At 42.8% G+C, this 12668-nt stretch overlaps 1 protein-coding gene across 4 annotated transcripts in view; it reads left to right on the top strand.

Annotated features, from left to right (window-relative positions):
* LOC133477605 (septin-7-like) overlaps positions 1–12668 on the top strand; it is a 72548-nt gene that overhangs the window by 21571 nt on the left and 38309 nt on the right. For all 4 annotated transcript variants that reach the window (XM_061772499.1, XM_061772500.1, XM_061772497.1 and 1 more), the window contains exon 3: positions 8031–8137. In XM_061772499.1, the coding sequence (XP_061628483.1) occupies positions 8031–8137 (107 nt within the window). The remainder of the gene's footprint in view (positions 1–8030; positions 8138–12668) is intronic.

Below are 12668 nucleotides of genomic sequence, written 5' to 3'. Positions count from 1 at the left end.
GGTGGGAAAGCTCATGGCATTGTAGGAAGGCTGACGCTACAGGTGGGCAAAGAGGTGAAAGCAGGAATACAGAAAAACCTCTCTTTTTCTTGCTCGACGAGTCCTCAATAGGCTTTAGTAGTTTCTGTGCGTTTCCCCACAGGTTTTTGTGGAAAAAGACATCTTCACATCGTATATATTACCGTGCACTCCTATCCCCGTTCATCCAATTTTTACGTATACATCCATCCATCCATCCATCCATTTTCTGTACCGCTTATCCTCACAAGGGTGCCTATCCCAGCTATCTTTGGGCGAGAGGCAGGGAACACCTTGAACTGGTCGCCAGCAAACATTCGTATACAGCACCTCCAAAATGCTATTATTGCTGCTGCGATGCTCATAATAACAAAACTGTCCATTGAGAAATTGTCTGTTCACTAATTTAACAGACTTTAGTTGTATGATTGGAAATTGCTGCTATTCTAATGTAAAAAAATACTGCCTAATAACAGTGATTTATTTGCGTGAGTCCAAAAATTCAAGTCAAATCAGAAAGGCAGGAACACTCAACGGGCAACGCAGGTTTAGAAACAGCCAAGTAACAATAAATCATCATGGGACTCCTACATTGTTTAATTTCCTCCGCTTAGTGATATTTATATATAAAATGATTTGCTTTTCTGCGCAGCCTCTGTGGTATGTTTTTATTTCAAATGTAGACATTACATTTGAAGAGAGGGAAGTATGTAAGATTTATTTTTGCAGTGGTATGGAGTGGACCTATTTTATTACATTTTTGGGACTCGGGCAATGTAATTGCGGAGGTATATATTTTAACGGGCGTTAAAATCGTTATTCCTTCTCCATGTGATGTTCACTCACCCGACTTTCAACTCACTAGTAAACCAGTAAAGAGTGATACTGTTACAATATGCTGAAACAATTCGGTGGAGGAGAGCTCCGACTCACAGGGGCTTCCCATGGCGGCCACCGCAAGCCAGGACACTGGCTTTGCGAAGCGGAGGTCCACGGCAACTGATCTTGGCCCATGGGTCTGCGTTTGCTAACGCACTCCTCTCAGTGCTGCAGTCATGAGGGCCAGTCATTCAATCACTTATTTCTTTTGACGTACACATATCGTCACATGGATTAGGCGTCCAATCGAGTGCGTTTACACTCAAATGAGGAAGTGAAGCGCTCTAGTAGCCTGGCTAAGCGGCTTGGCTTCGTATAGACTGCCCAAAACTACATTTTAAGCACAATGGCTCATTATTTTATGCCAAGATCGAACCAAACCAAACACATTTGGACAACTTTTTCGAGGTTGGCTCTGTCTACCTACAGCCATTACTTACATCTCTGTATGTGTACCAGAGAGGACAAACAAAGCTTTTCAATCACCGTGCAATGCATCTATTTGCATAGAGGCTTTGTTCCTTGCATTAATATGGTAGCAAATGTGGAAAGTTGGCACAATGATGAAAAGGGGATTATTTAGAACAGGGTGTCAGACTCATTTTTGTCACGGGCCACATCGTAGTTATGACTTCCCTCCGAGGACCGTTATGACTGTGAACCCATACAAATGAAAGTTAACCACATATATTCTAATTGCATACAGTATACACAACACATTGATGAATAACCAGTTTTGAAATCAGAAGCCCATAAAAACATGTTTTTCAACTATTACATTTCTTTTCAAAGGGGGATTGGTAACAAAAAAATGCTTGCAAATATCTCAATGGTATTACACTAGAAGACAATGACCAATTTTGATTTGCTTTCGTGGGCCACATAAAATGATGTGGTGGCCCAGATCTGGCCTCCGGGCCACCAGTTTGACACCTGTAATCTAGAACATGGATGGGCAACTTATAGTGGGTACGGAAAGTATCCAGACCTCCTTTAATTGTTCACTCTTTGTTATATTGCAGCCATTTGCTAAAATCATTGAAGTTCATTTTTTCCCCTCATAATGTACACACAGCACCCCATATTGACTAGGAAAAAAAAAACGGAATTGTTGAAATTTTTTTCATCCATCAATTTTCTGAGCCGCTTATCCTCACAAGGGTCGCGGGAGTGCTGGACCCTATCCCAGCTATCATCGGGCAGGAGGCGGGGTACAACCTAAACTGGTTGCCAGCCAATCGCAGGGCACATATAAACAAACAAGCATTCGCACTCACATTTACACCTGCGGGCAATTTGGAGTCTTCAATGAACCTACCATGCATGTGTTTGGGATGCGGGAGGAAACTGGAGTGCCCGGAGAAAACCCGCGCAGGCACGGGGAGAACATGCGAACTCCACACAGGCAGGACTGGGGATTGAATCCTGGTCCTCAGAACTGTGAGGCAGACGCTCTAACCAGTCGACCACCGTGCCACCAATTTTTTTCAAATTTATGGAAAAAAGAAAAACTGTAATATCACACAGCCATAAGTATTCAGACCGTTTGCTTAGTATTTAGTAGAAGCACCCTTTTGAGCTAATAGAGCAATGAGTCTTTTTGGGAATGATGTAGTGAAGTTTTTCACACCTGGATTTGGGGAACCTCTGCCATTCCTCCTTTCAGAGCCTCTCCATTTCTGTCAGGTTGGATGGTGAACGTTGGTGGACAGCCATTTTCAGGTCTCTCCAGAGATGCTCAATTGGGTTTAACACAGGGCTCTGGCTGTGACACAGAGTTGTTCTGAAGCCACTCGTTCGTTATTTTAGTTGTGTGCTTAGGGTAATTGTCTTTTTGGAAGGTGAACCTTCGGCCCAGTCTGAGATCCTGAACATTCTGGAGAAGGTTTTCGTCCAGGATATCCCTGTACTTGGCTGCATTCATCTTTCCTTCAATTGCAACCAGTCGTCCTGTCCCTGCAGCTGAAAAACACCCTCACAGGATGATTCTGCCACCACCATGCTTCACTGTTGGGACTGTATTTGACAGATGATGAGCAGTGCCTGGTTTTCTCACACATACTGCTTAGAATTAAGGCCAAAAAGTTCTATCTTGGTCTCATCAGACCAGAGAATCTTATTTTTCACCATCTTGGAGTCTTACAGGTGTTTTTATTTTTTTATTTTTTTATTATTATTTTTTTTTAAGCCAACTCCATGCAGGTTTTCATGTGTCTTGCACTGAAGAGAGGCTTCCGTCGGGCCACTCTGCCATAAAGCCCCGACTGGTGGAGGGCTGCAGTAATGGTTGACTTTTTAGAACTTTCTCCCATCTCCTGACTGCATCTCTGGAGCTCAGCCACAGTGATCTTTGTGTTCTTCTTTACCTCTCTCACCAAGGCTCTTCTCCCCCGATTGCTCAATTTGGCCGGAAGGCCAGCTCTAGGAAGGGTTCCGGTCGTCCCAAACGGCTTCTATTTAAGGATTATGGAGGTCACTGTGCTCTTAGGAGCCTTAAGTGCAGCAGAATTTTTTTTGTAACTTTGGCCAGATCTGTGCCACAATTCTGTCTCTGAGCTCAACAGGCAGTTGCTTTGACCTCATCCACACGCACCATCAGCACCGGGGTGCCCCAAGGTTGTGTCCTCTCTCCGCTGCTCTTCTCTCTCTCTACAAACGACTGCACCTCAACGCACCCGGCTGTCAAACTCCTGAAGTTTGCAGACGACACTGCAGTCAACGGCCTCATCAAAGACTGTGATGAGTCTGCGTATTGACAGGAAGTGGAGCGGCTGGAGCTGTGGTGCGGCCAACACAACCTGGAGCTGAACACGCTCAAGACTGTAGAGATGATTGTGGACTTCAGGAGGCATCCTTCGCCACAGCTGCCCCTCACGCTGCCCAACTGCCTTGTCAACTGTCGAGACCTTCAAGTTCCTGGGAATTACAGTCTCTCAGGACCTGAAGTGGGAGTTCAACATCAACTCCATCCTCAAAAGAGCCCAGCAGAGGTTGTACTTCCTGCAGCTTCTGTGGAAGCACGGCCTACCACAGAAGCTGTTGAGTAAGTGCTACACAGCGGTCATCGAATCAGTCCTGTGTTCTTCCATCACAGTATGGTTTGGTGGTGCTGCAAAAAAGCACAAATTCCGACTGCAACTGATGATCAAAACTGCTGAAATGATTGTCGGTACCCGCCTACCCACCCTTGAGGACTTTCACGCTGCTTGAACTAAGACAAGAGGATGCAAAATCCTCTCGGACCCTCCACATCCTGGTCACCAGCTGTTCCAACTCCTTCCCTCAGGCGGGTGCTACCGAACAAAGCAAACTAAAACTATTAGACATTCCAACAGCTTCTTCCCTCTTACCATCAACTTCTTAAACAGCTAACCTACATTGCAACATGCTGTAAAAAAAATTTTGTCTTGAGTTTGTTGTCACATTTCTGTCGGGCCAATTATACATTATTAATGCACTCACTGTAGTAGTCTTGCCACGCTGCACTATTTGCATATCCGTTGTTGACCAATACTGGCCACTCATGCCAGAGTAGCATCTGCCCCATTTGTACACTGACTGAGGAGTATCTGCAACATTTGCACAATCGACAGTCCCAAATTATCGAACTACTAGTCACTTTAAACTGCATACATTTCTTGAAGTCTCAGCACCCTTTGCACAATGCTCATTGCACCGGACTATTGCTCTATTAGTCATTCTAATTGCTCGAGGAGTCTGCATCCTTTTGCGCAATTGTCCCAAAAAATAATTATTGTACCGGGATGACCAGATTACAAGCAACTTTTTATTGCTCAGTGACTTGTTTTTTCAATGTCTTTGTCTCAAAAGTATTCTCTGTTGTATTCTCTGTTGTCGTAATAGAGCGGCTCCAACTACCGGAGACAAATTCCTTGTGCGATTTTGACATATTTGGCAAATAAAGATGATTCTGATTCTGATGATTCTCATTTGCTCTGACATGCACTGTGAGCTGTAAGGTCTTATATAGGCAGGTGTGTGGCTTTCCTAATCAAGTCCAATCAGTATAATCGAACACAGCTGTACTCCAATGAAGGTGTAGAACCATCTCAAGGATGATCAGAAGAAATGGACAGCACCCGCGTTAAATATGAGTGTCACAGCAAAGGTTCTGAATACTTATGGCTGTATGATTTTAAGTTTTTTCTTTTTTAATAAATCTGCAAAAATGTCAACAATTCCATTTTTTCTGTCGATATGGGGTGCTGTGTGTACATTGAGGAAAAAAGAAAAATGATTTTAGCAAATGGCTGCAATATAACAGAGTGAAAAATTTAAGGGGGTCTGAATACTTTCCGAACACACTGTAAATGTTGGCAGGGGCCAAAAATGTTTGTCAGTGCAACCGGTGGGCCACATGGAAACAAATTTCTTGATCGAGTTTTCTCTACTACAGCTTTTCACCATTGCGTCTTTACTCTCTTCCTGCTGATTTTGATCAAGGCGTCACCACTCTTCTCTGATGAAGAACATCTGGAGCATCTTTGAACGAACGTCTTCACCACCACACGTTTTCCCCATTTTGTTATTTTTTGACCAACGGAATACATGCGCAACATTGTTGTTGTCGTGGCCTTGGAAACGGGTGTATCCGGTCACGTTTGATTTGACAGAGCTCAGTGATCGTAAATGACGTCAAAAGATACGCGACAAGGCTAATAATAACCGATATATATAATATATATATACATATATATATAAAAAATGATGATATAAATGATGTTTTTCAATGTCTCTGAAATCATAAAAATAAGCCCCGCCCTTATTTTGTATTCTATAGTTTTTTGCTTTTAAATCATTGTGGTTATTATAATTTCCTTTCCTGTTTATCTATTAAATTGTTTTTCTTTACTCTGTGATATGGATCCCGCTGGGTCTGAAATAAAGAGCTGCAAGACTAGCCTGGTTTACATGGAGCCTTTTATATATATATATGTATATATATATATATCCATCTGTCCGTCCATCCCCCTTATTGGGCTCATAGTGTGTTACAAGTAGTAATTTATGTAGAGTCTGCTTCCTTAATGTACGTTTGAAACATATTTGGTCCTTGGACAGTCTCCATTTAGTAAAACTTTCTCTTCTCTGTCCTGTATGTGAGAGACTTGAGCATTGTGCATGCATTGCACAGCTTTTACTGCCTGCTGATTGGCTGTTACCCGTGCAGTGGCTGTGCAAGGGTACCAATCAGGTGATGCTGTGGGCAGGACAATGCTGGTGAGAAGTCACAGACTGAGAGGCTTGCTGCGGCTGCAACAGAGCCAAAATAAAACAGTATTACAAGCCCAATTCCGATGAAGTTGGGACGTTGCGTTAAACATAAATAGAAACAGAATACAATGATTTGCAAACCATGTTCAACCTATATTTAATTAAATACACTACAAAGACAATGTGTTTAACGTTCAAACTGAACAACTTTATTGTTTTTAGCAAATAATCATGAACTTAGAATTTTATGGCTACAACACGTTCCAAAAAAGCTGGGACAGGTGGCAAAAAAGACTGAGAAAGTTGAAGAATGCTCATCAAACACCTGTTTGGAACATCCCACAGGTGAACATGCTCAATGGGAACAGATGGGTGCCATGATTCGGTATAAAATTGCTCAGTCATTCACAAGCGAAGATGGGGCGAGGTTCACCTTTTTGTGAACAAGTGCGTGAGAAAATAGTTGAACAGTTTAAGGACAATGTTCCTCAATGTACAATTGCAAGGAATTTAGGGATTTCATCATCTACGGTCCATAATATTATCAAAAGGTTAAGAGAATCTGGAAAAATCACTGCATGTAAGCGGCAAGGCCGAAAACCAACATTGAATGCCCGTGACCTTCGATCCCTCAGGCGGCACTGCATCAAAAACTGACATCAATGTGTAAAGGATATCACCGCATGGGCTCAGGAACACTTCAGAAAACCAATCTCAGTAAATACAGTCTGGCGCTACATCTGTAAGTGCAACTTGAAACTCTACTATGCAAAGCAAAAGCCATTTATCAACAACACCCAGAAACGCCGTCGGCTTCTCTGGGCCCAAGCTCATCTAAGATGGACTGATGCAAAGTGGAAAAGTGTTCTGTTCTCCGACGAGTCCACATTTCAAATTGTTTTTGGAAACTGTGGACGTCGTGTCCTCCGGGCCAAAGAGGAAAAGAACCATCCGGACTGTTATGGACGCAAAGTTCAAAAGCCAGCATCTGTGATGGTATGGGGCTGTGTTAGTGCCAATGGCATGGGTAACTTACACATCTGTGAAGGCACCATTAATGCTGAAAGGTACATATAGGTTTTGGAGAAACATATGCTGCCATCCAAGCAACGTCTTTTTCATGGACGCCCCTGCTTATTTCAGCAAGACAATGCCAAACCACATTCTGCACGTGTTACAACAGCGTGGCTTCGTAGTAAAAGACTGCGGGTTCTAGACTGGCCTGCCTTCAGTCCAGACCTGTCTCCCATTGAAAATGTGTGGCACATTATAGAGCGTAAAATACGACAACGGAGAAGCTGAAGCTGTACATCAAGCAAGAATGGGAAAGAATTCCACCTACAAAGCTTCAACAATTAGTGTCCTCAGTTCCCAAACGTTTATTGAATGTTGTTAAAAGAAAAGGTGATGTAACACAGTGGTAAACATGAGCCTGTCCCAGCTTTTTTGGAACGTGTTGCAGCCATAAAATTCTAAGTTAATGATTATTTACTCAAAGTTTATCAGTTTGAACATTAAACATCTTGTCTTTGTAGTGTATTCAATTAAATATAGGTTGAACATGATTTGCCAATCATTGTATTCTGTTTTTATTTGTTTAACACAACATCCCAACTTCATTGGAATGGGGGTTGTAAAATTATAGGCCGTCGGATTAAAAAAAGGCAGATGCCGATATGCCGATAGATCCATGACTGCTTTCTCGAAATTGTTGGCCTTGTCGTTACACCCTAAATATTTCCATTTTCACCATTTGTGTACTCAAAATATTTAATTTTATACCGATTATACCGACAAAGCATCAGTTTGAATAATCAATTGATAATCACCCTGTCTATTTCCTTTCCAAATCAGTATAATAATGTAAGTGAAAATGTTTGCCTTTGTGTGCCCGTTAGGTGAGTCCGGTCTTGGGAAATCAACGCTTATTAACTCCCTCTTTCTGACTGATCTTTACTCCAAGGACTACCCCGGGCCATCACAGCGCATTAAGAAGACTGTACAGGTGAGCCAAAGCAATCTCAGAATCAGAATTATCTTTACTGACAAATATGTCCAAAAACACACAAGGAATTTGTCTCCGGTAGTTGGAGCCGCTGTGGTACGACAATAGTCAATTAACAGTGAATACTTCTGAGACATAAAAACATAAAAACACAGTCACTGAGCAATAAAAGGTTAGCAGTAGTGTGGTAATGCCGATACATTTAAAAACATTTTGATTTTTTTGGGGACAATTGTGCAAGTGATGCCGCGTCCTCTAGCAATTTAGAGCAGTTTGAAACAGAACAATAGTCTGGTGCAGTGACCATTGTGCAAATGGCGCAGACTTCAAGAAATTTATGCAGTTTAAAGTGACTAGTAGTGCGATAATCTGGAACAATGTCAATTGTGCAAATGGTGCATACACTTCTCAACTACGAATGGCCAGTATTGGTCAACAGCAGATATGCAGAGTGGCGAGACTACTCCAGTGAGTGCATGAATAATGCATACTTGGCCCGACAGAGATGTGACTATAATCTCAAGAGAAATTTGGCAGCATGTTACGATGGAATTGTAAGTTAACTGTTAAAGATGTTAATGGCAAGAGGGAAGAAGCTGGAGGAATGTCTGCTGGTTCACACATCCTTGGCACGTCTCGATTGTGGTGGTGCGTGTAGATGAGATGGTGTCCCTCAGCCTCACCTGGAAGCTGTAAATCCACTGGCAGATGACAGGCGAGACGCTGAGGTGGAGGAGCTTGGAGGAGAGGAGTTCGGGGATGGTGTTGAACACAGAGCTGAAGTCCACGAACAGGATCCTCGCGTAGGCCCCCGCGCCGTCGAGGTGTTCTTGGATGAAGTGCAGTCCCATGTTGACTGCATCATCCGCAGACCTGTTTGCTCCGGAGGCAAACTGCAGGGGGTCAAGCAGGGGACTTCTGACGCTCTTATGGTGGTCCAGCACGAGGCGTTCAAAGGACTTCATGACCACAGATATCAGGGTGAAAGGCCTGTTGTCATTCAGACCCGAGATTGCAGGTTTCATGGGGACTGGAATGATGGTGGCGCGTTTGAAACTGAATGGTACCTCGAACAGTTCCAGAGATCTATTGAAGATCTGTGTGAAGGCTGGAGTGAGCTGGTCCGTGCAGACTTTGAGGAAAGATGGGGACACAATGTTTATGCCTGCCGCTTTGTTGATCTTTTGTTGTTTGAAGACACTTCTCTTGTTAGTGGATGGTCAATGCAGGAGGGGGAGTCAGAGGTGTGATGGTAGTAGGTGGTGCGGCTGGGTGGGTGTAGGGTGTGAAAGTGTCTTTTTCAAATCTGCAATAGAAGGTGTTAAAGTCGTCAACTTGTCCTTTATTGTTCTCCGCTTGGGGGGGATGGTCACTTATAATTGATTAGTGTTTTGGCAAATCTTTTTCTGACAGAATAAGGAAGCAATTTTGACTTTGTGGGTTTTTTTTTTTATTACAAAAAAGAAAAAAGTCTTTGCAAAGATAGCAAAAGGCACAAGTCTTACGAGTTCTCACCCCTTACTGAAGCCCAGACACAAAACCCCTTCGTTATATCGAAGTGTGACAGACAGAGAAGGAAAGCAAAACAATTATTTGTTCAGCTGCATTCAACTTATTTTTATCGAGAAACAGCTAGAAGTCACAACATGGCTGGGAACAATTAGTATGCACAGTATAGCCGGGAAATAGCTAGTAGTCACAACATAGCTAGGAACAATTAGTACGCACACACAGCTAGGCGGTTACAATGTAACAATAAAGCATGTGAAGGTTGTATAAAACCAATAGAAGTAATATTTGGTATATATCAAACACATTTTCCAACTCAGCTTCCCCCCTTTTGATTTTATTAATCACATATACAACCCCAATTCCAATGAAGTTGGGACGTTGTGTTAAACATAAATAAAAACAGAATACAATGATTTGCAAATCATGTGCAACCTATATTTAATTGAATACACTACAAAGACAATATATTTAATGTTCAAACTGATAAACTTTGTTTTTAGCAAATAATCAGTAACTTAGAATTTTATGGATGCAACACGTTCCAAAAAAGCTGGGACAGGGTCATGTTTACCACTGTCTTACATCACCTTTTCTTTTAACAACATTCAATAAATGTTTGGGAAATGAGGACACTAATTGTTGAATAATTCTTTACCATTCTTGCTTGATGTACAGCTTCAGCTGTTCAACAGTCCGGGGTCTTCGTTGTCATATTTTACGCTTTATAATGCGCCGCACATTTTCAATGGGAGACAGGTCTGGACTGCAGGCAGCCCAGTCTAGTACCCGCACTCTTTTAGTACGAAGCCACGCTGTTGTAACACGTGCAGAACGTGCAGCCAAGATTCCAGCAATCGTCTCTCAAACACCACACACAGACATAAACATACACGCACCAACACATCAATAATCAGCAGACCACACAGTCACTCACACAAAGTCCTTTTTGTGCATAAGTTGAGCACGTCAGTCAGATAGTCTTGTCTTCAGTCTCAAATACCTTTTAAAGCGTTTGTCGTCATTTGAATTGCTGTAAATCACTTGGTGTTAAATTTTTTATCTATGAAAGGTGCTATATACATATATTTGCTTTGATCATTTGACAGCATTTGAAACAAACATTATTTCAAACAAAACTGTTAACTCTGTGAGTGCAAACAAATCGTGGTTCTGAACTCAGTGTTGTGAATTGCGCTTGGTCGTGGCCCGGGTTAACAACATCCGGCGCCGTCAACCTGCAGGGCGCCGTTGGAAATTCAGCTACTGTGGGTCGAAGTCGAAGTCGAAGAAGAAGAAGAAGAAGTGGAAAGCGGGTTCTTCGGCAGAAAGAGAAGAGGAAAGCACAGAGCCTAGAACTGAATGTGGGGACTTTGAATGTTGGGACTATGACAGGAAAATCTCGGGAGTTGCAACGATCCTTGTGTAAGTGCGTCGCGTAATGTCTCCAAAGATGAACAAAAAACACAAAAACATAGACAATACTAGAAAGCACATAACCGAGGCGACCACACGGTTCGGCGCCATCTTGAATTACTTTAGGCCCCCATTGCATCTTTTATATTTATTATTTATTTTCTTTGTGTAGAGACCGTTGCTCTGTTTTATTTCACACATTTTCACCTTTTGTGAGCTGAGACTGTTCAGAATTGGTTGAAGGTGTAAAAGTTGCAATGGTTGATGAAAATACATTTTATCATTTTCCTTTCTAGCAAGACTATACACAGTTATGTATACGGGTGTCCCGATCCGATCTTCGAGCTCGGATATCGGTCCTATGTCATTAAAAAAAAAATAGGGTCGGATTTAACTTCTATCCAGCAGCGCCCAGACTGCATGCAGATCCCACGTGATCGCAACAACAGGTTGTTAAGGTGCAACCCTAGTATCAAGGAGTAAGGTAAATGTTGCTTGCTTGCTTCTTTTCCTTTCAGCTTGTCCCATTAGGGGAGCGCCACAGCGCGTCATCCTTTTCCATGTAATCGTCTGCATCCTCTTCTCTAACACCAACTGCCCTTGTGTCTTCCCTCACTACATCTGTCAAAATTCTCTTTGGTCTTCCTTGAGCTCTCTTGCCTGGCAACTCCATCCTCGTCATCCTTCTACCAATATACTGACTATCTCTCCCCTGGATGTGGCTAAACAACTAACCTTGGCCGTCCCTCTGTTGAGCTAATTTCTAATCCTATCCAACCTGCTCACCTCTGAGAACCTCAACATCTTGATTTCTGCCACCTCCAGCTCTGCTTCCTGTTGTCTCATCAGTGTGGCTGTCTCTAATCCATACATCATGGCTGGCCTCACCACTGTTTTATAAACTTTGCCCTTCATCCTAGCAGAGACTCTTCTGTCACATAACACACCTGACACCTTCCTCAACCTGTTCCAACCTGCTTGGACCCGTTTCTTCACTTCGTTACCACACTCACCATTGCTCTGGACTGTTGACCCCAAGTATTTAAAGTCCTCCACCCTCGCTACCTCTTCTCCCTGTAGCCTCACTCTTCCCCCTCCGGCCCTCTCACTTATGCACATATATTCTGTCTTACTTCAGCTAATTTTCTTTCCTCTCCTTTCCGGTGCATGCCTCCACCTTTGTAACTGTTCTTCCACCTGCTCCCTACTTTCACTGCAGATCACAACGTCATCTGCGAAAAGAATGGTCCACAGGGATTCCAGTCTAACCTCCTCATGTCAGCCTATCCATCACCACTGCCAACAGGAAAGGGGCTCAGGGCTGATCACTGATGCAGTCCCACCTCCACCATAAACACCTCTGTCACACCTACAACACACCTCGCCGCTGTTCTGCTGCCCTCATACATCTCCTCTACTATTCTAACATACTTCTGTCACTCTAGACTTTGTTTATTGACACTCCTGTTGAAGTTCACTGTAAAACTAAACACTCACAACAAAAGAATTACACACATTGAATTTTCAAATACATCAATTACTTTTTTTTCTTTGTTTTTTTCGCAAAAATCGCGAGCTCAAAGCTAACGCACAATGAATGAAAACA

Source organism: Phyllopteryx taeniolatus, chromosome 5 (assembly GCF_024500385.1).
Source record: "Phyllopteryx taeniolatus isolate TA_2022b chromosome 5, UOR_Ptae_1.2, whole genome shotgun sequence".
Classification (NCBI taxonomy): domain Eukaryota; kingdom Metazoa; phylum Chordata; class Actinopteri; order Syngnathiformes; family Syngnathidae; genus Phyllopteryx; species Phyllopteryx taeniolatus.
The sequence above is the reverse complement of the archived record's forward strand: the minus strand, read 5'-3'. Positions and strand labels throughout refer to the sequence as shown.